This window comes from Prinia subflava, chromosome 1 (assembly GCF_021018805.1).
Source record: "Prinia subflava isolate CZ2003 ecotype Zambia chromosome 1, Cam_Psub_1.2, whole genome shotgun sequence".
In the NCBI taxonomy this organism is placed as follows: Eukaryota; Metazoa; Chordata; class Aves; order Passeriformes; family Cisticolidae; genus Prinia; species Prinia subflava.
In genome coordinates, this window is record NC_086247.1 from 111,266,639 (window position 1) to 111,288,298 (window position 21,660).

The 21,660-nt window shown below is 41.2% G+C and overlaps 2 protein-coding genes across 5 annotated transcripts in view; one reads left to right on the forward strand and one right to left on the reverse strand.

Annotated features, from left to right (window-relative positions):
• The window catches only part of METTL6 (methyltransferase 6, tRNA N3-cytidine), a 42,270-nt gene extending 41,573 nt beyond the window's left edge, over positions 1–697 (reverse strand). The window contains exon 1 of one of the 4 annotated variants that reach the window (XM_063408198.1): positions 40–94. The gene's annotated coding sequence lies outside the window, so the exon portion shown is untranslated. Of the gene's footprint in view, positions 1–39; positions 180–575 lie in introns of those variants that run through there. The other 3 variants (XM_063408190.1, XM_063408182.1, XM_063408176.1) reach the window with 3 other exon arrangements.
• On the forward strand, positions 125–19,621 carry EAF1 (ELL associated factor 1). The gene is made up of 6 exons (XM_063408212.1): positions 125–257; positions 3,173–3,267; positions 6,586–6,722; positions 9,267–9,433; positions 15,816–16,046; positions 17,966–19,621. Exons 1-6 carry the CDS (start codon positions 155–157, stop codon positions 18,010–18,012), a joined length of 780 nt encoding a protein of 259 aa, XP_063264282.1. The 5' UTR covers positions 125–154; the 3' UTR covers positions 18,013–19,621.
• Positions 19,622–21,660: the final 2,039 nt, after the last annotated feature.

Genomic DNA, 21,660 nt, shown 5'->3' on the forward strand with positions numbered 1-21,660 from the left:
CCCCAGCCCGCCCCGGGCCCCCGCCTCGCCCCGCCGTACCCGCCGCCAGCCCCGGAGAGGGTTCCCGGAAGGGAAAGTCAAGAATTTCCGGGAGGACGCCGGGCGGCAGCGCACGGAGGAGAGGGAAGGGACCGGCCGGGCCGGGAGCGGGGCCATGAACGGCTCGGCGAACTCGTTGCTGGACAAGGAGGAGCACCCGCTGCAGCTGGGCGAGAGCTTCGAGCGGCGGCCCAAGGCCTCCTTCCACACCATCCGCTGTGAGCGCCTCCCCCGTGGCCGCCCCTTCCTCCCCGCTCGCGTCCCGTCTCGTCCCGTCCCCCGGCTGCGCTGCTCCTTCTGCCGCGCCTACCCCGCTACCCCGCTCGCCTCCTTGGCTCCGCCATCGCGGGGCTTCGTCCCCGCTCAGCGCCTTTCCTGCCCGCTTCCCTCCTGCCCCCTCCTCACCATCTCCCCCTATCCCCCTCAGCGCCCTGCTGCCCCCCTCTCCCTGCTCCCCCTCCGGCACCCGTCTCCCCCTTTCCCTCTCCCGCGGCCTCCGTCTTTCCACAAGTGTTTTCCCCACAGAGGGCTCTAACCCGGGAAGAAGGAGAAGGTGGATGCTGGCAGGGAGGAGGTTTGAGCGAGGCAGGCCAAGGCGAAGGAATAGCTTTAGAAAGTTTGTTATTAATCGCTCAGCAGCATTAAGAGTTCCCCCTGTAAGGGAGTGGCTGTGCCGTTTTGTTTTGTTCTCTTTGGGGCGGTTAATTGCAAGACTGGAGAGGCAAAACAGAGTTTGGTTTTTAACTGGGTATTTTCCCGATGAAGCAACGTGTAGCCCAGCAGACCTGTCCCTGGCTGCCCCCGCTCCAGGCAGCTGTCATAAATCACTGTCCCAGGAAAGCAAGCAGAAGGGACTCAGACACAGTATAATAATGCCTAATAAATGCAAGATAAATCCTGAGGTAGATTGTTTTGAAGAGGAATTCACTGTATTCCCCTTATTGAATTCTGTGGGCAAGAAATCAGAGCAAAACAAGTCCAGGTTTATTTTACTAAAATGACTGGTAAACCATCAAGAGTAAATGTAAAGAATACTAAACTTATAATTCAGTAGTTTTTTATGAAAGTGGGGGATTTATACAGACAATGGTAGGATATTTTGCTTTATGATGCACAAATATAAGCCTGGTCTCATTGCCCATATTCATACACCACAAATAGTAGTTTCAGTGATACTGGTCACCTGAGTCTTGATCCTGTGTGAATTAAACCCAAGCCATATCCATGTGGAAATATACTGGATTTCTAGAATGAAAAGTGCTTCAATAACCAATTTCCTAAGGGATTGCAAAGCCAAAGCTCTTCAGACTACAACTGGAAGAATGCACTTTTATTTCAGAAGATCTTTCTGAATGCTCTGTCTTCCATCTGTGACTTTCAAATGAGATTTCTTCATTGTCTTGTTATATTTTTTTCCCTAACTGTTGTTCTGGAATGATTTATCTGGGATCCAAGCATTATATTATTTCCATAATCCTCCTCACACAAACTACAATGAGAGGATTTTGTAGGCTACATTTGTTTCAACCTTCTTAAAATACTTCATTCCTTTACGTAATGGTTTGAAATACTGAACTGAGAAACTGGATTATCCTTGGAAAACACATCTTTAAAACCTTTGATTTTTGGGAAAAGAGCTGTGGGTATATTTGGAGGGAAGTGTGTTCTCTTGATCTACATGAGGATTAGCCAAGCATGTGCTAACAAAATGAAAATAATTAGTTGCGTGTTTGTTTAGAGTAACTCTATATTGCTATAGCTAAGAAAGAAATCTGATGGTGATATTCCTTTTAAGTTAGTTACTGTGCTGTTGAAACTCTTGATCCCATTTTGGCAAAGACATTAGCTCTTGTACAGCTGGTTTGTTTTTTTATTTAGCAAGCTTGCACATAAAGTAGGTGGGAAACAATAGCCAGAAACAGATTGCTCAGATGAAATTGAAGGCTATGATTTGATCTGGCAGTTAAGGCATGAGGATTAAGTCAAGTGTGCCTGATTCTGCTTGTTGTGCTGTCAAAGTAAAACTCAATTAAACATTAACATCTTCTTAATGAGAATTTATTACAAGCCAGAGTTTGGGTTTTTTTTTCCCTGCAAATGTGGTTTTTATAGTGGAATTATATTTCAAATTTGTTCAGAGGTATTAATTTCATAACTAATGCAGTAATTAAAAGCCTTAGTTGCAAATATAATTGCACCTCTTCAGATGCAGGGATGCTAGAATTGAATGCAGGCTTCTTTTAAAAACAAACACTAAGCAAAATAGCCTATATATGTATGATTTTATTTCACTTTGTCTAAATCCTCTCTCAAAATGTTAGATGTTCTGATAGGTTTTTTCTGGTTTTTTATGGCTTACCAGCACAACAGAATAATGAGGGGAAAATACTTTTAACTTAAAATGTTCTCTGTTCAAATGAATACATTAAACAGAAGTGCCTTGCTTGGGAGACAAAGCATTCTGTACAACAGAGCAAAAATACCCAAAGCAAGTGTTAGTTCAAAGCCAGTACAGTGCCTCCCTTACTGATGCTTTCTGTCCATTGTGGCTCTGGACCTGCATGGAGACTGCTGAACTGAGATCAGCAACTCCTTCTGTCCTCACCAGTGAGAGCTGAGGTCTCCTCCACCCATGTGAAGCTTTTAGCACTATTGTGGAGGCAAGATGGCTGTTAAAGAGCCTGGAATATCAGTAAGGCTCAATGAGTGGGTGTCATTAAATTAGTGTTTGTCACAGAGAGTCCTCAGGTTTGGAACTGGCAAAGCTAAGCTGAGTCCAGGGTTTTGGAAGTTGTTACTTCCTTGAGTTTGATTGGTACAGTTTTACGTTTGCCTGTAAAACCAAGCGCCACTCGGTGCCTGGGGTTTGGAGAAGTCTGCTTTTGGTGTTCAAACACAAGATCTAGACCTTATTTCCATTTTAAAAAGGAAGTTCAGAATATGGTACCACCACATGACTGGGTTGCTACATATAGGCACAATGTACTCATGTGTTACTCCACTCCTGCTGTAAACACTAGTGTGTGTCTTGGCATTCCCTATAATCATAGTAAATGTATGGTGGCTCTTTGCAGGGCATGTTGATGCTTCTGGAGACTCTCATAAATGTAATCACAATTGTTTTCCTCTTTAGATGATTTTAAGCCAGCATCGATTGATACGTCTTGTGAGGGTGACCTCCAAGTGGGTAAAGGAGATGATGTTACCATCACTTTGCCACATATTCCAGTAAGTCTGTTATATATGTGCTTCTGTTTACTCTCCAACAAATTTGCAGTGTTGTTACAGTCTGATGTAAATGCTGTTTTCACTTTTTTTATTAACAGTGCGGGTTCAATATTTAAGCAGCCAGACTTGTAGTTTGTTACCTTAGGAAAGGACTGTGCAGTCAGATCTTTGTAAAGGGCTGTATGAGCAAGGTTGCCAAATTGTTCTTTACTGTTGATTCCTTCCTTCCTATTCTTTGTTGAAAGACAAGGAGACTTTTACTATCAGCTGAAGCTGTACACCTGGTTCCCATCCATTTTTAGTGCTGTGCCTTGCTGAAGAAAGGCAATGTAACTCAGGCTTCGGTGAGGGTTGGATGTTCAGAACCCACAGGCAGACCTGTGAGGATGTTTCTGCCCTTACTCAAACATGCACAGATAGGGCATAGAGGGTTCCCTGCCTTCAGCTTGATCAGTGGAAGCAAGGGGGCAGTCCTGGTGAGTGGCCATGAAGTAGTTTCCCATCCACTTCCTTCCCTAATGATGCCATAAAGACCTACTGTGTGAGGATGATGGTCAAATGCAATAAAACAAGTGATCAATCTGTTTATAGGTGCAGCTGGCTTGTAATTGAAGATTCAGTGGTTTCCTTACCAAAACAAAAGAAAGTGCTCATGTGCTGGAACTGGATTTGTTTATTAGCTGAAGTTAATGCTATGTGTCAAACCAATAAAGCAGAATTCACAGACATCAAGGGGTCTGGTAGCTGCAGGGGGGCACCAGTCAGTTTGGAAGCCGTGTGTCAGATCTTTTTGGTATTGTTCATCCCAGCAGGCCCGTGGTTTAATTGGTAGGTGCTGGTACTGTGATAATTCTCACTGAATGAAGCTGTAGCCTGCTTCACCCTGCTCCTGTTCTTTATATGGCTTTGGTCACCTTCAGTGCTGCAGGAGGTCACATGCTGCTTTTTGTCTGTAGAAATGATGAGCATGGTGGTGCTACTGGAGAGCAGGTAACAACACAACTGACAGCAGCATGCATCTTGGATGAGTTGGAAGCAGTGTTGCTCATTCATTTTTTGTGTTGAGCAGCATCACTTGTAATGTTCCTTTCCAAATCTCTGGACTGAGGAGCTTAATTTGACTCTCTTCCCCTCAGAATGAACAGCCTTGAGCTTATGGTATGCACCAAAGGCTGAGGCAGCCAGGCCACTCTGTGTATGTTGTTCCAAGGCAGTGCTGCCTGTGTTCTGGACAGAGAGCTGGAATACACTTGGAAAACTGGAAAAGAATGAGAGACTTCATGCTTACAAATTTCTCTGAATTTCTTGGATGCTGCTTTGCTTCCCAGTTGTCCAACAATTGGATAGGATTCAACTTCTGAATTGAGGTTTTCTTCTTGAAATCTCTGAGAATATCTCTGATAATTTGTTTGGTGGAAGTATTTTGGTGTCTCTTGCAGCTTGGATAAATTGAAGTGCTATTTCTACATGTGGATTTGGTAACTTTAATACTTGAAAAACAGTCTGGATTGGGGAAGGGAAAATTTCTTTTTACTAGAGTACCACAGAAGGAGATCATAGACTGTCATGAGTCGGAAGGGTCCCCAAAAGGATCATCAAAGTCCAGCTCCTAGCCCTGCACAAAACAATCCCAAGAATTACACCATGTGCCTGAAGACATTGTCCAAGCACTTCTTGAACTCTGTCAGGCAAAAAACCCTCCCAGGTGAAAACAATTCTGTCCTGTAATCAGCAAAGTATGTAAGCCACTGTTATTTAGGAACTAACATAAACTCTAAATATTTAGTTTTAAGTAGAAGAGTGGGACTGAATTTGCTTAAGCACTTACATTTTTACTTATTGTTTAGCCAAAATCGCAGTCTTTGCTGTGTTAGGAGGCTTCTGGGTAGCAGAATGGTTGATCAATTTTCATTACATTTGTGTATTATGTGTTTCCTGGCTTAGCTGTCAACAGCAAGCGGGATTTGACTTTCAGCTTTCTTTTTACTCTCTTAAATGTTGCTTTCCTCTCTTAAATGTAGGAATAATAAAAATGTAACATGCCTTTGAAGACTAGACTTTCTTGAGACGTCCTTTCTGAATCGTATTTCTGAATCTCTCTTACTGTGTCTTTGTTAGGAACTCGGATTTTTCACACTTACTGTTGAGAACCTATTTTAAATTCAAATATATTCTATCTATTAGCAACATGGAGAATAGGAATTGCTTTCAGAGTAGTTAAAATGTGATTGTTCATTTTTGCTACTCAGAATAAAATACGGGAGAGTGCAGGGTTTTTTCATTTGCTTCCTGATTTCAGTTGCTTTCCTACAGTATGGGCAATGGTGTGTATGAGTAAACATTTATTTTTAAAAACAATTTTTTATCCAGTATCTATACATTACAGAGAAGCCTGAGAATGTTTCATAGCTGAGAACATAACCCCTTGAGTAAGAGCTTTTTGACATGGCCAGGTGTGTATCCATGCTGTTAGGTGGGATAGACCATGGCTTCAGCTGGCTGTAGCCTCACAGCCAGGTGTATGAGCCAGCCTGTGCATGGATGCAGTACAGCTGAGCATAATCTCAGCATTACCAGTTAGCCAGTGTGCACTACCATGTGAATTTATTGCCTTTATTGCTTCTCAGTCTAAGCCTTTAGACTTTTAAGGCTCTGTGCAGCATTGTGTGGACTTGGAGACTCTCTGGAAGGCGTCAAAGTACCCCATTTGCCTTTGAGAAGACATTTCAATATAATTGCATGGGCATACAAATGCTAATCCGACTTTGAAGAAGGCAGCTGTTCTTACATAGCTTGTAAGTGACAGTTGCTTGTAATCCACTGTGAAAATACTGCCATATATATTTATGTAAAATATGATTCAGTTTAAATTATTTTTCAATTGACCCCATATTTCCTTGGGAAATAGTTCTGCTACACAAATAATTAGAACTTTATTTCTTATCCAAACCCATGATTTCCAGGGCAGAAACATCAAGAAGATTTCTGATACTTGTCAGGGACAGCTATGCAAATTTAGTTATGCTGCCATTTTGGGAATGAGAACTGTAAATAAAAGCAGCCATGGAGAAGATGTTTTGTCACTGCAGAGACACTTAAAATGATGAAAGGCATAATATTGCTATGAGGAAATGTCTGATCTACTGCACATTTTCTCTGTATATTTTCTCTTTATGAATGACTATTTTCTGTAGGAACTAAACATTAAGTGCTTAGCCTCTTTTTCAGAACGATACATATATTCTTTTCTCTTAGTATTCATAAATTTTTGGACAGGGTAATATAACCAAACAAATATGTGCTTTTTCTTTGTACCAGGGTTCAACTCCACCAATGACTGTCTTTAAAGGAAATAAAAGGCCGTATCAGAAGGACTGTGTCCTTATTATCAATCATGACACTGGAGAATATGTGCTGGAAAAACTCAGTAGCAGCATTCAAGTCAAGAAAACGAGGTAAAGCTGGGGACAGGGTTCTTGATAGGATTAATTGTTGCTGAAGTTTCTTACAAAGACTCGGTTTTGAAACAGAACTCTCTTATTTTGTAGTGATGTTTAATTACTAGGCCTTAGCTTTACATGGCCAATTATCATGCCTAAAAATGCAAATAGGAGTGTGAATCCAAGAGTAAAGAATTTGTAAATTCTCCACTGCTGAAATGACATAATTATAGTTTGCAGTGGAACACCTGTGATGATTGGAGGCTTTAGAAGCTGGCTGAAGGATGGGATGTGTTTCAGGAATCTCTAGTTAGCCAAAAAAACCCATGAAAATATTAGACTGTCAAATGGATTATTGGACCTTCCAGGTTTGTTCCCTACAGCTTCCTGTGGGAGTCATGATGATCCAATAACATAAACTTAGGGAACAAGAAACACTCATTCCCATGTTGCATAAGCAATATATTAAGGGTACAAAGCCTCCAGCTGGTGAAGGTGGGCAGAGCTGTAGAAATAATGGTTATGATGTTTTACCTAGAAGAACTGATGAAGCCAGAAATCCTTTCTGACCCAATACTCTTAGTTTGCTGCACAAATGCTACAAAGTATGCAGCTGGAACATTTTCAGCAGTCCTGCTGCTCTGCGAGTACCTAAAGTGCCTGGATCTTTCAGCATCACTGAACCACAGGTTGAGATCTAAAGAGAAAGCAGTCATTTAAATGTCTTGTGAAGAAGAAATTCTTAAATAAGCTTAGAAGTTTTACATTTAAAAATGCTTTATTGCAGTATAGACCCCTTAGCTGCTAAAATTACTAGAAATATGAGTTGCAGCTCATCAGTAGTTGGCTGGGTGTTTGCCAAGAACACCTTGAGTTCAAGGTAAATGGACTGTAACACTCCTCTGAGTCAGTGATGTGAAAACTCATCCACGTAGCATTCATCTTGTCCAGTGGATATGAGCACATCAGAGATGAGATTTGAATTCCCAATTGCAGTTCTGCTGGACTTTGTCCGAGAAGCTTAAGTCAGAATGGAGCAAGTAAGTGCAGGAGGGCCTGAGTTCAGTGAGATGTTTGGTTACACTGAGTTCTGAGTCTGGTGTGGGGGAAAAAAACTTCAGTTTTTCTCAGGCAGAGGAAAGGTAGCAAAAAATTTGGTGATTCCTGTTTTGGAGAATAGTGCTTTGCAAAGTAATTGATTTTGTAGATCAGAAGTGCCTTTTATTTTCCATGGCTACTCTGATCTTTAATGACTTGTTGACACTCTGTGGGAACAGGGCTTTTAGTGGTAACACCTGGATGACATTCACAGGGGAGTAAATGAACTTACTCCACATAAAACCATCTGTAGTTCCAAGAGCATAATTAATACCAGAAATCTTTGGTTTTACCTTCCACTTGCTGCAGTGAGTATCTCCCCAACTCCTCCCTTCTGCTGCAGACAGACTGTAAGCTGCATTGATGGGGCATCTGACAGCTGCGTGGCGCTGATGAATGAAGAGGGATTCTGTGTGAGGCTGACTCTAGAGTTCACTGAGGCATAGGGATAGCCCAGTTCCATGGGTGAATGCTCCATGTACCAGCTCTGGTACCACTGGTGGTTTAGGTGAATTCCCAGGAAGTTTGACATGGGTTAGTTTAACTTATCTCGCAGTGGGATTAGTTTCCAGACACAAAGTGTAACACTGCTGAACTGGGACCCTTCTAGAAGAGAAACTAAACTCTAATATCCATAAGCTGCTTCTGTGCTGCACTGCATAAAGCCATAACCCCAAAGGCTTTGGTGTTATGCAATAAATACACCACACCCTTTAACCTTATTACAGTGTACCGTAAAGGAACCTATTTTGGGTTTCTGGTGGGGTTTTTGGTGTTTCTTTTTCTGCCAAGGGTATTGATTGTTCTGCAATCTCAATCACATCAGAAGTTCAGTAAAAGGCAGAAATACCTTGAATTTGAACAGGTTGCTTTGAATTGAACAGGTTGGCATAGTGTTATTCTGGAGACTATTTCCCATTAAGGAAACAGCTTAAACTGTTTTGAAGGGCTAACAGCAGATGGATAAAAACCACAAATTAAATGCTTGTATGCTGTATTTAGCAGTAAGAATGATTACTCTAGTCAAGTTGACCTCTAAGAGAGTTCAGTTTGAGATGATTTAATTGCAAGTGAGAAAATTGTTTCTTTTGCTGTGATTGTTTTACATAGGATTTTGTTGTGAATGGATTTGTAGTTATTTTAAATTACTATGATTGATTATTCTTTTTTTAAAAATACTAATTGCTAAATTAAAGCCTTCAAGTAGAGAATTTGGCATGACTGAACCACATCTGGATTTGAAAATACGTTTTGTAAGGGTGTTGCAGTGTAGTTGTATATGTTTCTTTGCTATTGAAAGTAAGTGTTGCATACAGAAAGCTGTAATTCACTCTTCATCTCTGTAAAACAGAGTAGAGATCTGTACAAAAGGAAGTCACAGATGATACATTAGCACAAGGATATTGAAAAAGCTGGACATAGTTGCACAGTACTGCTGAATGTGTCTGGTTGTTTCTCCAGAGCAGAGGGCAGCAGTAAGATCCAAGCCCGAATAGAGCAACAGTCTGCGCGAGCATCTCAGCCTCCTTCACAGTTCAGAGCCCCAACCAAGCCAGCAGCTGGACCTAAAACTTCTCCTTTGAAGGATAATCCTTCACCAGAGCCTCAGCTGGATGATATTAAGAGAGGTAAAGAAGGGTTTGTAGTTTCTTAAGTTTTGGTTGATTTTGTCTTTTTTATTATAAAAACTATGGCTGTGCAATTTCTAAAAGCATTCAGGGGCTAAAAGATGGTACTTGACAGCTATGTTGTCTTCTTTATATCTTGTTTCTTTATTCATCTTAGTAAAGTGATTATTTATTCTCTTCTACTAGAATAGATACTTATACTGTCATCTTCTCTGGCATGAGACAGCTTCCTCTTTCTGGATAACTTTCTCTCTTCCAAACTATTTCTCCGCTCTGAAAAGAAGAAAAAAAATAATGTGAATTCAGAAACCTGTAGCTCAGTGCTGGACCAATTGCACAGGTGGTTTGGGCCACCACAACAGCAATAACAAAACCTAATGGTCCAAGGTCTCATTATGTAAGTCAACCCACTTGACTTGAGATAACCCAAGTTACCCTGCACTGAGTAAGGTTGGTGGGATGGAAGGGCTAGGCAGCTGTGTTCCCAGCACAAGACAAGCTTGCACTATGCCAAGCAGTGCTAGTAGGGGAGGAAGGAGAGAGTGAACAAACTTGCAGCTTACCCTCTCCCACAACCACTCCTTTGCAGCTCTGACACACCTGCCATATGGCTGCTAAACTTCTATTTAAAAAGTACCTTAAAGGAATGATTGGCTCAACTCACTCCTCTGCTCAATCAGCTCTTTGTCTTAGTGTTCTGCTGTAGGTAGGATGCACTTTCTTTGCCCATGCCCTTCTTTTCCTACTGATGTGATACCTGTTTTTGCTGTGGATAATGCAGTCAGGATAAAGAAGACTTTAAATTTTTGTTTGGTTCTTCTCTGGCACTGGCACCAGAGACAATTATTTTATTTTAAGCTTGCTCTTTCTGTCTGCTTTTTTTTTTTTCTGGGTTTCTTTCTCTTTTTTCTCTGTCCCATATAGCTATTTTTGTCTGTAAACTTAGCCTGTGTTAATTGCCCAGATGAAGTTAATTACTCAGCAGGGTATTTTTTCAGTTCATGGTAATCACTAGGTGACATTTTTGCTGCTAAGCTGTGTGTTTGCATAGGTGCTGACTGGTCTCACTTTTCTGCAGCAGTAGTGTTTCCAACACTTCAAAGCTGGTCAGCAGCCAGAATCAACGTCTGAGAGATTCTGTTAGCTACAGTTCCCTTAGCTGCATTGTTATTTTTATTTTCTGTTTAATAGGTAAGGAAAAAGATAAGTGATAGATCAATTTTTTTAATTGAATCAGTTGTGGATTTAAAATGTCTTTTCCTGTAGGGTGTAAGAAGTTACTTATCCTTCCGGGCACTCTTTTGTATATGTACAGCAATTTGCAAAGGTTGTATTAAAGTAAAATAATTACATTTGTCTGATGTGACACCTATTCTAAGAGATCATTTTCTAGTGGTCTAAAGTATGTTACATTGTACAGAGCTGTCCTAATATTTTTTGTCACCTAATAATATTTTATATGAAAGTATTTCCAAATGCATAACCTGTAGGGTTTTGTTTCCAAAATCAAGGATTAGAGCACCTGACTTGTACTAAAATAGGAATTTAATTTGGTGCTTTATAGGGAGAGTTGTGCAAGGCCTCAGAAGAGTCAAAAGCCTGGGCAGGGGTGGTTTTTGCCTACAGTCTATAACTTTTTACAGCATTGATGATCTAGAGTGTCAGCATTGCTAAACCATGGATATCATAAGAACCTACTTTTAAAAGGTAGAATTAAAATGGCACCATTCCACAATGAAATGTAGACAATGACCTGTAAAAGCTGTGAGGTAGTCTGCAATCCTGTTACCTTCCCTTCATGTGTGCTTTTATGAGCACAGACTTGGAAGTTCTGAAGAGCCTGTGTTGTTTCCATTCAAATAGTAGCTTTCATTTTGGTTGAAGTGCTTCCACTGTCCAAAAGATAAACAGCTGAAATTCTGTGGGTGTTGTTTCACGAACACAGCACAGAACTTAAAATTCCCAGAGAAGGTGCTTGAAAGGATCTCTGGCACCTTGACACTGTCTTGCTTCCAGTATGCCCTGCTGAGGGGTGTGGTCAGACACACAGCCCTCATGATGTTTCACAGTATTTTTAAGGTAACCTCAGTGCAGGTTTCTGCTTTCCCTGGTACCCTCAGCTGTGCATTTCCACCGCTCCCTTACAGATGAGCTGGAAATGAACTTTCAGGTCCGTTCTGTCCCGTTACACAGCTGGCCAAACAACAGTGTCTGAGGACAGAGTCAGAGCATCTGGGAGTTGAACCAGTCTCTTCCTCCATGGGCAGAGGCTTTTGGGAGGCTGTGTGGAGGGTTTTGCACAAGTGGAATCCTTTCCTCTTCAAGCTTCTAGATTGTCCTCGTGCCTGAAGGGAGCATAGGAGAGGGTAGGAGCTTGTTCTTTTGAACTCTCAGCTCCATCTGATAATGTCTCACTAAGCTGGGGACATTTGCACACATATACCACAATATAGCCATTTATTGGCACAAAATAATTTACATTTATCAGACATATTTGACCACAGCAGAAATGTTTTCAACAGTGCATAATTACAGCGTGCAACATAGCGATATATGTCAATAATAGTGATGTAATTACAACATTTGAGAAAAAACCCCACAGAAATCTATTTCAGGTTTCAAAACTCAGTGCTTAAAAATCTGAGCAAAATACTTACCTGGAATGTAGCTGTGGTGTGTGAAGATTATGCTATAGCACTGTGTTTGTCTCTCCAGAACACCTCAATCAAATTTACTGCACATCAATATAAAATACTGGCTCTTCTAGCTGCCATCTCCACATGCTCAGGGTGCCAGCATCAAGCTGATTTCACCACCTTGCATTCTATTATTAACAGTAAGTGTTCTGCTATAGGCCTTCACATCTAACCCTCCCTAAAGCTGAATGAGCTTTTTCTGGAAATCCTTGGTATTCTTGCACCCTAAGGTTAAGGCTTTAGTTAAAAAAATCTGCATAACCTATTGGAATTGAGAGAAGAAGTAGGAACAGTTAAACACTGTTATGGTACTTGATACCAAATATATACAGAAGACAGCCCTGTTGAGAAAGGTTGTTCTGTTTGGATAATGATTTCTGACCTTGAATTTGTTTTTAATTCTAAAACCTGCATTGCCTGCCAGTGTAAAACAGTCATTTTGTCTTCTTGGATGAAATTTCACAGCTGTAACATGAAATACAGCAAAGTTAAGCTTCCCAAACCAGTGACTGCCTTTTCAGATGATGTAGACTCAATTAAGGCAAGTGTAAGGAAACTGTATTGTATGGAAAACTTTTTTTAAAAGTAACTGCTTCACATCCTGGCTCGTGTCACCTTTTAAACTGCAAAGGTGTGTTGACATGAGGTGTTTGATCTTATGGTGCAGAAAGATCTAGGAAAGGGCAAATCCTTTCGATGTTCAACTTAGAATATATGTACACACACACACAGCTGTTTTTATTGGAGCACCATAAGGAAATGTTTAACCCATATTTTCAGTACCTACAACTGTACTAAGCATAGCAGTGTACTAAGCATGCAGGGAAAATGCAAAATAGAACCATCCTAAAGCAGCTGTGTTTTTCCTGTAAGGCTTTGATGTCATCATTGGCTTAGTCACTGGCAGTGTGAGACAAGAGTGTTTAAAACAGAATTCCTTCGTGGTCCTGCTGAATTTCTCTTGACAGACTTCTACTGGTGCAGCAGCCACCATAACATTAGTGAAAATAATTGCTTTTCTCTCGTCTGCTCAGATAAGGTGTTTAGAATTCTGGGCTCAAGGAACAAGAGACAACAGAGATCCTAGGGGAAGCTGTCAGCCTGTGAGGCAAAGTTAACTAGAAGATGGGCTCTGAACAAGTTTCTACCTGTGACCACTGTCACTGTTAGCAGCCTTAACTTCTCAGTCCTTGATGTTTCTGTTTACTTTTTCTTGCCTCTGTTCAGCATAGTGGGCTTTAGCACTACTTCCAAGGCATTCTCTCATTCCTTTCTCATAACCAAACCTCTTCTATGGGCTCTTAGTTTTCTGCTTCTCCAGCAGAAATCTCCCATTCTTCATTCTCACACTAATCTCCAATTCTGTTTAAAATTGGCCAGGTCAATCTTCCTTTCCCATTGGTCAGACAGCATCACTTCCTTTAGTTATCTCCTCACGTACGGTATCAAGTCCTCACTTCTTGCTTAGGGGTTTTTTTTCCCCTAGTTCTCTGTAGTTTGTTTTTGTTTTAACCTTTCCCTTTCACCAGCAATGCCTAGGATCACTTCACCTTTTTCACTCTATTTTACATGTGGGCTCTGTGTTCTCAGTCCCTGTGCCAACATTCCTCCATTTCAGCCACAGATTCCAGCTCTGTAGGCAAACGTGTAATTCCCAGGCACTTGTCCTGTGCTAGGCTTGTCTGTTGTTATCTTTTTGCAGTATGGACTGTGATAGGTGATAGCGCTTGCTGCAATCCAGGATATTGTAGCAATGTATTATCATCACTGTAATTTGCAGCTAACAACTCCATCACTTGAAGTCTATAGAAATTTTACATCATTAAGCCGGAGGGAAAAAAGTTTAAACCTGAGCATTTTAAAGAGAAAGTACCCCTATTCCTGGCTACCTTTCCTTTAGCTTTCCCCTATTAATTTCTTAGGCTTAAACACAAGGAACATTTATAATTTGAAATCCTTGATATGGGTAGGCTGAGAACAGTGACTCACAGGTGCTCATTTGTTTGTATATCAGACTCCAGGCCTGAAATCTATTTTTAAAGCCTGCAAGACTGTGCTGAGAGGCAATAAGGGAGAAAGATATTGCAGTGCAAGGTAGTATCTTCTGTTGGTCTGTTGGATCAATATATGATTCTGTTGAATCATATTTTTTTTCTCTTCCAATGGTCTCTTGTGCTAAGTCTTCCAAGCTGAAAGAGTAGGTTTTACCTGGCACACTGGTAAACTACAGAGAGCACAGATGGTATAGGCAGGAATCTAAAAAACACCACCACTATCCTTAAATACCCCGCTAGAGTATAACTATAGCACTTGAAATTGAGCTCTAAGCCTTGAAAGTGAAAAAATGGTGGTTTTAAATCTGGCAAAACACCATTTCTCAAACTAATACATGCTGAGCTAGAGGAATTCTCTCTAGCAAACATTGTGGGGACTGGAAACTTAGCTGTTACTCTTTATTTCAGGCAGCCCAAGGAAAATGAGCCTTATTTAAAAAGGGGCTCTTGACACACATCTGACCTAACATGAATTACTCCTGGCATCAGTTCTCCATTTGTTGGGTAGGGGTAATAATCCCTCATCCCTCCCTTCTTTCATTCTTGTCCCTTTAGCCTGTGAGTTTCCAGGGCAAGCACGGAGTTTGAACCCCGTGGGTATAGAACTGCTAGCACAACAGAAGCTTAAATTTTGAGGGTTTCACATCCCATGCTTAATATGTGTGTGGATGTTGTTCTCTCATGGAAACCTGCCAAGATGAACTGAGTCAGTAGATACCCAGCCTTGTGGGTAGATACAAAAGACATGTCCTCTACTAGTGTTTAGGCCACTTATAATTATTACAAATGTAACAATATTGTATAATTTGGGGTGACATACCTTAATAGCTGTTTAGTAACCAGTCATTCAGCCAACACTGGCTGTTGCTGATGAGGCTGTTGTGGTGCTGCCATGGTGTTCCGGTTTTTCTGTGCACTGGAAACCCTAAAGTGGGCAGTGTCTTGAGTTGTATGACTTCCTAGTTGCAGACTAGTTTTGTTATTGCCTAGCTACTTGCAAGCTCTATAGCAGGTTATGGTATTTTTGCCATTCCCCAGTATGTGAAAATTCTCAGCTATTCTCATCTGTCCTACTGCGAAGTTATTTGATGTCATCCATCTGCTTCTGAAGTTTGTTTACAATGGACTGTGTGACTGTGCTAAAGCACTTTCATACATTATCTGAAGTCAAGGCAGTTTCTGTAGTGATCATTTGCCTATGTCTGTGTACCCACCCCTGCCCCACACACCATTTTGTGTATTTTCCAAAAGCCTAAATGTCACCAGCATCTAACAATTCGGATTTAGATCTCCTTGATCAGCTAATGTGCTTACTTTGTATGCAGACAATATAGCCTGTCAAAAATAATGAAGCTGAAAGTGCTTTCAGGAGTGTGAAGTATATGAAGAATAATTGTGGAAGTGAAGGTTTTATGATACGAACCTATGCTGTTGCTTCTTTAAATTTACCTGCAGCAATAAGTAAAAAAGTTTTCAGAATTTTTTCTTTCCTTTCCTGTCTCACTCCTTCATGTGAGATATTTTGCTGTGATAAACTATACCTAACAAAACTATTGCATTTGCACATTCTTTTCCAAAATTCCATGGGGCCCTGTTTATGGTATCAACCAGATGAATTCCTTTTTATTTCAGAGCTGAGAGCAGAGGTTGAAATTATTGAGCAGATGAGCAGCAGCAGTGGAAGCAGCTCATCAGATTCAGAAAGCTCATCTGGGAGTGAAGATGAAAGCTCCAGCAGCGAGGGGGAAGAGCCAGCACATGTTTCCCCTTCCCAGCCACCACAGCAGCAGTATAACAACAGGAATGCTGTTGCTAATGGCACCAGCAGGCCACAAGGAAGCAATCAGCTCATGAACACGCTCCGTAAGTAAATGCTTGTGTCTTGCCACTGGTGAAAGCTGATTATGACCACTCATTTACTTAGCATGTTAGGCTAACTTTGTGAAATGCCTTTTGCCAAACAGTAGTCCCAGGGAGTTGCACTGGCTGAAATATGTGGGCAGATTCTATGAACAGGGGTCTGAGACTAGTCTGAAGGTGTGGGGAGCCTGTGGACAGCAGTGCAGTGGTCCCCACTGACCCTGTTGGGTCTTGATTGAGGCCTCCAAGTAGCCATTGGTGTGGAAGGATCTGGTGCACTGGAGGATGGGAATTATTTTCATGTGAATACATAGATTAAATGGAAATAGTGGGGTTGACACTTAAAGGTCTGGTAAAGGTCTGTAAAGAACTGTGAACATCACAAAACTGTCCTGGGTTCCTAAGTGCAGTCTCTGTGGTCTTCAGTATTGCTTTGTCAGCGTATTTATTGTGTTGATCTCAGTTGTATTTTCACAAATGCCACATTTTGAAGGGAAATTTAAATTAAAATTACGTTAAAATATTACAGCTATGGTGTTGCAAGCATTGAATCAGTACAAGCTCACTTCACCATTTAAAAAGTGTCAGAAACATTTTTAAAGCATACCTCTGTCCATGAGACTCTCTGGGGGACATCTGTGTTTCTCTTCCCTTATGCTACATCAGGTATATTCTAACTCAGTGGAGTTAAAATATTGCATTTGCAATTACCATAAATTGGTCTTAATTCCTCCTGAGGAATGTTTGCTCGTATCTCTTGGCACCCATTCACAGGGAACTGCTGGAGAATACAGATATGTGTAGGGTTTCCAGCTTTGAGAAACTAAGAATATTATACAGACCACACCAAAAAGCCCTGCTGAAAAACTTAGAGGCCTGTCAATCTTCCTGCCAGTAATGAAGGACTAAGTGAAATCCAAAGTTCAATACAGTCATTAGGATTGTGTCCATTTCCTTGTTTCTGGTTGTCAGCAGCCTCCTCCCTGCTTCTCCACAACAACAATACTGCATGGGTTTAATGACCTGAAGCCTCTGACTGCAGGGCAATCTGGGAACTACTAGGGTAGCTCCTCCCTTCATGCAATGCTTTTTGCCTTTGGGATTAAAATACTTCAGCTGTGGGGAGAATCACCCCTAATGCAAGTTCTTGTCTCGTAAAAGGGAAGAGGAGATGAAGAAATCCAGGGCATGGCTGTTGAATAGATGCCCTGCAGCTGTTTTGAGGGGAGGGCCGTGGGAGAAAGCTGGAAGAGTTAGGTTCAGTGATCAGAACACAAGCATGACTCTTGCCCCTTTTTATCCCCTCCACCTCACCAAAGCACAAGTGCTCTGCAAAACAGGATCAGAGCCAGTAGATTTGATTCATAGCCTGGCCTTTCATCTATCTCTGCACTTTGGAGGGGAGCCTTCACCGTCGCAGCATGTGTCAGCTTAGTTCAGCCTTGAGTTGTGATGGCTTTAACAGTCCTTTTGGTTTATTGACATGTGGAGGCCTTGCCTTGGCTAACCAAATGGCCTTAAGCCAAAAAACAAATGTCTTTTTAAAGGGTAAAGAAAGACAAGGAATTCCCCAGTGCCTTGTCCCAGAGCCTTACATGGGAGCTTGGGTGGGTGGAGGCTGTGGAATGCTTTCTGCAGCTGCTAGCATGGAGAGGGCTGTTGTCCCACCAGGGAGCACCTTTGGTGGCTCTGGAGACAAGGATGCTTGGTTTGGCCTGGATCCAGCTGTGTATTAGCCGCATGCAGCTCTTGATGTTCTTGGGCAGTTTCATTAAAGCACAGATGATGATTGCATTCATTTCATGTGTTATTCTTATTTAAATCTTCCAGTGTAAATGTGACTGTTCTTTAGTTTGATTGCCATGAAATGTGAATTAACACCTACTCACTTGTTGTATTTTGTTGGTTTTTGTTTTCCATAGGAAATGACTTGCAGTTGAGTGAGTCTGGGAGTGACAGTGATGACTAGAAGCTGAGCTTTTGCTGTTTCTGTTACATATACATGAAGAACTAATTTACCTTGAAGTGATCCTATTGCTTATGAAGAGGAGCTGGCACAGAGATAGTTCCATGTGTGGAATTTTAATAGAAGAAATGCATAGCCCTACAAAATAGCAGATGTTGAGGACTGTTTTACTGTGTGAATTACATGTATATATTGTGTATATTCTTATTCAGTTAAAGCTTTGAATAGATATGTACAGTGAGCCAATGTATGTTCCTGTCCACCATCTGTAAGTTTAACATGTAACTATATGAGGTCATCTAAAAATTTCTTGTTTGTAGGAGATGTTCAGCACATCATAACTTTAAGGGGACTTTCGTATATAGGGTGAGCATGTGCCTACAGTGAATTTAAAAAAAACAAGCAGGAGCTATTGTGTGCACTGAAATGGGACTGCCATAAATTAAGTTTTAATACTGAATTGCTTTCTTTGGTTTGGGACTTTTCTAATGCCTTTTTATTGCTATTTATGGTTGATTTAATAGACTGACTTTTAAGCAGTTGGAAAATAGGAATGATTAAATCATGTTCATCACGAACCTTGCTGCACCAGTGCCTTATAAGCAGGTTTTTAAAATCACGCTTCAATTCCTGCCACCTTCCCTGTAGGGAGCAATACTGAAACCTCCTCAGACTGCTTCTGCAAACAAGAGCTGTGTGTCACATACAGCCTGCCGTGCTCTGAGGACAGTGACTCTAGGAAGATAAAGGATACACATTAATCACCCAAACTCATGCAAGTAAGAATCAGATCAGCCTTCTCTTTAGAAACTGAAGGGTCTCGTTTAACTCAGACATTCAGGCGTAGTCTTCAGAAATACTTACAAGCCCAGCTACTAGAGACATTGCAATGCCACAAATGCAAAATATTTGACTTACTGAAATTCTGAGACTGGAGCCCTCTTTGCAGTTTCCTAGAGAATGAGAAGGAAGAGGTGACCAAACAAGTAGCCATGAAACAGCAGAAGTCTCTCTCCCACCACAGTTGTCAAGGCAGACTTTAGTCCATATTGTTCATTGGACGAGACCTCTTTGTGCTTGGCAGGAGTACACAGAACATGAAATATTTGCCTAGGGTGAAATTCACCCCTGTTTAAAGGGGGTTTAAAGGGGGTTTACCTGGATTATCATTGACTTCTTTGCTCACATGGAAAATGAGTGCCATAAGCAGCCTCTTAGAGTTTGAACACCAGGGTGACTTGTAAAATCAGAATTCTGCTGGCACAGGACAAGTTGCACTGTAGTTGTGGTGTAATCCTGGGGAATGGGAAGTGAATCAGATGCCTCTCCATTCTCAGGAGTCTGCTTTGCACTGCTCTCATCTGTTAGTTTGTGTTTTAACTCCTGTTTGTTTACTGAGCTGGTCCTTTTTTTTAACCTGTTGAAGAGCAAGGGGACATTTGAAGGGAGATTTTATTAAATGGTTTATTTTTTTGCATTAGATACATATTTAGGCATATTTTTGCATTATTGTACATACATTCAAAAATACTTGTTTTTTTTTAAAGTGTTTTGTGATGTAGGTATGTATTTTAATGGACAATTATGAAATATACTTGGTGAAAAGCCATAATTGCTCTTCTGTTTTTTTTTTCTTTTTCCCTATTCCTCCTCTAACATTAAAAATGGTCTGTTTTAACAAGCTTGTCCCAATTTGGGATTTCACACTTTAGTACAGGAGATATGCATGGTATGGCTTGCAGTCTAATAAACGTTAATGCTGCTCCTAAATCTCCCCCAGCTAAAGATCTGAATAAACAGAGAGACATTTTTCTGATGCCATTTCCCCATTAGTGGAGTGAATGCCTGAGTTCTGTAGATATCATTTGCACTCAAATGGAAAAGCAGCAGAGTGCAGCATTTTCATTGCGTATCATCCACTGCCTTCTCATGTACTCTAAAATCCAGCACATGTCATAGGAGGTTTATTAATTATGTGTAAATAAAAGATATTAAACTTTAGAGAGTAAGATAGCACCAGGCTACATTGATTTGAATCGCCGCTTTAATTGCTGATTAGATCAGCAGTTGGGAAAGCTTCATTCAGATAATCGATTTCTGACTTGTTTTTGTACTCTAGGCCATGTTTTCCTGCTCATCCCTCCCTGACAGATTTTTTTCCCCTCTCTGTTTGTTGGTAACCAAAGTAACATATTTTCACCCACTTTTGAACTCCTTGTGGCCATGCTTTGCATCTCCCTCAGACACATCATCTCAAGGATGCGCTGTTGTTGGGAGCTGTTTATGTGCCCTTTTCCACACCCAGGTGAGCAACCTCAGCCTGCTGCAGGGTGTGAGCCAGCCAGTCCCTGTGAGTGTGACCAGCCCCTCCCTCCCTGCCATTGTCCCAGGCAGCTCCTGGCATCTCCACCCTTCCCACATTTCTCAGGTACTAGGAATGTATTTTGTGAAGGTGGACCATGCAGTAGGCAAGTAATAATATCAGAAGAGGTGGCTGCCACCACCAGCAGCAGCAATATGTTGATTTTTTTCTGAACACATGTGTGTTTTAAAGCCATTGCCAGCCTGACATTTTGATTGAGGCCCTTGAAATTTTGTTTCATGTATTAAGAGACACTAAAAATTGTCTATCTGTTCCTGTTAGATGGCTGTTCATTAGTTCATAATTTGCAGTAAGTTTCATTTGGATGAAAAAATGGATCCAAGCAATTATTCAGAATTTTCTTATTAGTTAGCAATATATTTAACATGCTGGAGAAATAAGTTGACTAAAATGTTTTGATTAAGCCTGTTAATGAAATAAAGCATTCCTGATTATTTGTGGTAGGTTCTAATCCAGCAGAATTTTAGCACTAGCACATCTTATCACCCCACAGTAATTTTTCCACATAAAGCAGGAATGTCTCTTATATGCCAGTTAGTTAAAATGTGGATTAACAGCATATGTGGAGTACAATTATGAGAATGAACTGAAACTAAGGATTTCTTTGCATTCATGGGGAGCTGCCTGCTGGCCATGGCAGCTTGAGTAGTTCAAGGCAGCTTTAGTTTCTGGTGGTTTCTTCTGTTCAGTGACTTCATCCATTTCAGTGGTTTGGCTTTCCTTAAACTTCAGCAGCAAACATGGCTGCTTATGACTTCCCACAACTAGAATTGCTGTAGGAGTAATAAACAGTAATGATTTGTTCTAAGTAGATTGTCACAATTTCAAATATTGTTACATTTTTTTTTCCATAAAATCTCTTGGTTTCCAAAGGGACAAATTCAGTCATCCGCTTCTCTGGGTAGGATGTCTTAAAATACAATTGCAGCAATGCCTAAGCTCATGTTTCAGATTTTAGTCACGTGCAGAAAAACTTCCACCCATCTCTGCCCTTGTTCCAGCCCCAAGCGCACGGCTCGAGTCACTCCAGCTAAAGCACAGGAGCAGCCACCTCCGGGCAAAAGGTGTCCCAGTCACCTGATGAGAGTCACTTGCGCAAGAGGGGGTGGCACTGCCCTTTCTTGTTCCACCAAGCATCCCCCTCCTCTCTCAAGTCTCGGCTGAACTGATTTTGTGGAGAAAGCAGACTGATGGAAAAAGGTTTTTCTTCAGCAAGTCTCGGAATAGCTCTGCATTTGACTGTGGGTAGCACATCTATTTTGAAGATG